The sequence below is a fragment of the Nematolebias whitei genome, chromosome 20 (genome assembly GCF_014905685.2).
Source record: "Nematolebias whitei isolate Nwh7 chromosome 20, NemWhi1, whole genome shotgun sequence".
NCBI classification, from domain to species: domain Eukaryota; kingdom Metazoa; phylum Chordata; class Actinopteri; order Cyprinodontiformes; family Rivulidae; genus Nematolebias; species Nematolebias whitei.
In genome coordinates this window covers 25,983,624-25,986,951 of record NC_056517.1, presented here as the reverse complement: position 1 = coordinate 25,986,951, position 3,328 = coordinate 25,983,624, and the positions used below count along the sequence as shown (strand labels likewise).

At 36.8% G+C, this 3,328-nt stretch overlaps 1 protein-coding gene across 1 annotated transcript; it reads left to right on the top strand.

Annotated features, from left to right (window-relative positions):
- The first annotated feature begins 1,277 nt into the window (after positions 1 to 1,277).
- LOC119426770 (zinc transporter ZIP12-like) lies at positions 1,278 to 2,228 on the top strand. The gene is made up of 3 exons (XM_037694350.1): positions 1,278 to 1,410; positions 1,497 to 1,684; positions 2,028 to 2,228. Exons 1-3 carry the CDS (start codon positions 1,278 to 1,280, stop codon positions 2,154 to 2,156), a joined length of 450 nt encoding a protein of 149 aa, XP_037550278.1. The 3' UTR covers positions 2,157 to 2,228.
- The last annotated feature ends 1,100 nt before the right edge of the window (positions 2,229 to 3,328 follow it).

Here is a 3,328-nt window from a genome sequence, read left to right as displayed (position 1 = left end):
CCAGAACGTTTTGCAGACAGCTCCCAAAGAGAACAATCCTCACAAGAAAAAACAAGCTTTTAATCCTTAGATATGGAACTCCCCCATCACAAAATAATTTGTCAACACCGTCATCCAGCTCACTATTTTTAAATGTGAGTAATGAGTAAATTTCATTTATGAAACTATTCGCACTAAATACAGATGTTTAAAAAAACACAGACTAAAGAAATGTTTGATGTTATTTCTAGGCTTGTCACAATAACCAATAAATCAATTAATCGCATGATAAATGAAAATGATCAAACTCATTTCAATTAACCAACATTTCTTCTTCAATTTCACAATTGCTAATTATTGTCAAATTTCAAACAATATTATCGTTTATCGCAATAATTTCTGAGACAATTAATTGCCCAGCAAAATTTGTTATGGTGACAGGCCTAGTTGTTTCTTATGGCTACAGTTAATAGCTGTTAACTGGAAAACAGAATCAGACGACAACCACAAGTAAATAATACTACAATAAAATATTTGGATCCATCATATTGTCTTGAACTGTAGTTTTACTGTTTGTTATAACTTTTTTTATTTTTTTTTTTACCTTTTAGAAACTTTTAAAAAAACTACAGATTGACGACAATCAAGACTCACTAGGTTCAAAGTATAAATAAATTTTTTGTCATTCTAACATGAACATTTTAGAAGCCCTTATAGCCTCAAATGAGGTGTTGATGGAAAAAGACTGAAATTATTGCACAAAAAATCTGTACGAACAAACTAGAGGGAATATGTAAAAGGTATTCGCCACAGCTGCCAGTCTGTTGGAAATGATGCTACAGTACTCGGTTAAGAATATACAAAAGTGCTTTTTTTGTGGAAAAAGATGAGTTTAAGTTTTGCTGACTCAGTCAGGTCTTGTCAGGAAAACCTTGCTCTTCAGATAATCTGGAGTCTTTTGCTTTAGTTATCAATGGTTAAAAAATATATATATTTGGAGACTCACAGATGTGCTGTTTTATTTTAATGATGAGGTTTATTGATGTTTAGCAAATAATTTGTTTTTATTTTGCAGGGAGCAGTGGAAGACTTAGAATGCACAGAAATATCTCCTGAGCACACAAACAAAAAGAGCCCTCCACATGAGAGTACGCAAAACACAACGAGCTTCAAATGAGCTGCACAGTCTTTGTAATTAGTTCTCTGCAAAGACACCAATTGTCCCGGTCTGCGAGTGAACTTTATGGACACAGGCTCTCTTTGTGTATCCAGAACAGGGAGTTCCTCTGCTGGCTGTAATGATAATTGTGGGAGACAGTCTTCATAATTTTGTCGATGGCCTGGTTGTCGGGGCGGCCTTCTCTTCTTCAGCTGAGACTGGCATGGCAACTACTGTGGCCATCCTGTGTCATGAAATCCCACATGAGATAGGTAAGAGATCATCTCTGTTTTATTTTGCAGACCGAGAAAAAAAAAACTGTTCTTTACGAACATTATGTTTTTTTTTTTACTTTTAGGAGACTTTGCGGTGTTACTTAGCTCTGGGCTCTCGGTAAAAACTGCTGTGCTGGTGAACTTCCTCAGCGCTCTGACAGCGTTTCTCGGCCTCTACATTGGACTTTTTGTGTCCTCTGAGACAGAAGTGCAGCAGTGGATCTTCTCTGTGACCGCAGGGATATTTCTCTATTTGTCACTGGTGGAAATGGTAAGACCATCTCCTAATATAATGAACTTAGTGGTTTTCTTACGACAGTGAAGTCATCTAAAGACAAAAAATATATTGATCTGGTGTAATAGTACCATTTGTCTTTGATATTTCGATTCAATTAACAAAACTTTACTGCGCTACCTAAATTATTTTGACTTGAATTTTCAAATTATTTTAGAACATTAAATTTTCCCCTGAAATTTATCACCAACTTCTTGTCAGCTTAAGATGAGTTCCTTCTTTTTGCCAAATACTACTAAAGTACTTCTCGGAGCAGATGTTCCAGCCTAAATCCATTTTTTAATTAAACTGCTGAAAGTTTTGCTTTTTCCATCACTAGCTTCCAGAGATGAGTCGAGTGAAGACAGACAGGCCAGGTCTTGTTTTTCTCCTGCAGAACCTTGGGCTCCTGATGGGTTGGACCTGCCTTCTGTTGCTTGCGTTCTTCGAACATGAGCTCAAATTCTGAATGCAGCGTACAACTCCTACACAATATTTGACTTGATTATCATCTGCTCTTCACAGCTGCAAGCATTAGTTTCTGCAGACAAATGATTGGATTGGATTGGATCGTAAACTTTTATCTCGGGCAGGAGTCAAACTTCCTTTGTTCTCCATTTATATTTTCAGACATTTATAATCCTGCATTATGCAGTTGTATCAGGAGTATTTCTACCAGTACACATAAAACCATACTGTACGGGGGCACCAGGAGGAGACTTGCTGTAGTGCATCAGATCTGCACAACCGGATTTTATGACCAATATATTTGATTTGAGAATTTGTTTTGCAACAATATCAAGCTCACATCAAGAGATGAGAGGTACCTGCCCCTTTTTTCAAAAGCCAGTGGCAGTGGGTGGATTTTTTCCTTCCATCTGTGTCAAGCAAACAATCTTCATGTTGCTGGACGCCAAGAAGCTGACACATTTTGCTCTAGTTATAATAAATAAACTTAAATATGAGTAAATTCTTCCATAAATGCTAGAATAATACCTCATTTAAGTGTGAACTGTGTGAGCAAACAGCTTTGTGAACAGGCAGTGAGTTCCTGAAAAGTCACTAAGATTCTATTGGTGTACAAACCAGATTCCAAAAAAGTTGGGACACTAAACAAATTGTGAATAAAAACTGAATGCAATGATGTGGAGATGGCAAATGTCAATATTTTATTCGTAATATAACATAGATGACAGATCAAAAGTTTAATCTGAGTAAATGTAACATTTTAAAGGAAAAATATGTTGATTCAAAATTTCACAGTGTCAACAAATTCCAAAAAAGTTGGGACAAGTAGCAATAAGTGGCTGGAAAAAGGAAATTGAGCATATAACAAACAGCTGGAAGACCAATTAACACTAATTAGGTCAATTGACAACATGGTTGGGTATAGAAGACAGAAGACAAGATGGTAAGAGGATCACCAATTCCACCATTGTTGCGCAGAAAGACAGTGCAGCAATACCAGAATGGTGTTACCCAGCGTAAAATAGCAAAGACTTTTAAGTTTTCATCATCAACCGTGCATAACATCATCAAAAGATTCAGAGAATCTGGAACAATCGCTGTGCGTAAGGGTCAAGGCCGTAAAACTCTACTGGATGCTCGTGATCTCCGGGCCCTTAAACGTCACTGCACCTC

Excerpts from the sequence above, each read along its gene's own strand:
- LOC119426770 (XM_037694350.1), top strand. The coding sequence starts at position 1,278 with ATGATAATTGTGGGAGACAGTCTTCATAATTTTGTCGATGGCCTGGTT. Across the intron at positions 1,411-1,496 it reads TGAAATCCCACATGAGATAG|GAGACTTTGCGGTGTTACTT; the intron begins GTAAGAGATCAT and ends TTTTACTTTTAG. Across the intron at positions 1,685-2,027 it reads ATTTGTCACTGGTGGAAATG|CTTCCAGAGATGAGTCGAGT; the intron begins GTAAGACCATCT and ends TTCCATCACTAG.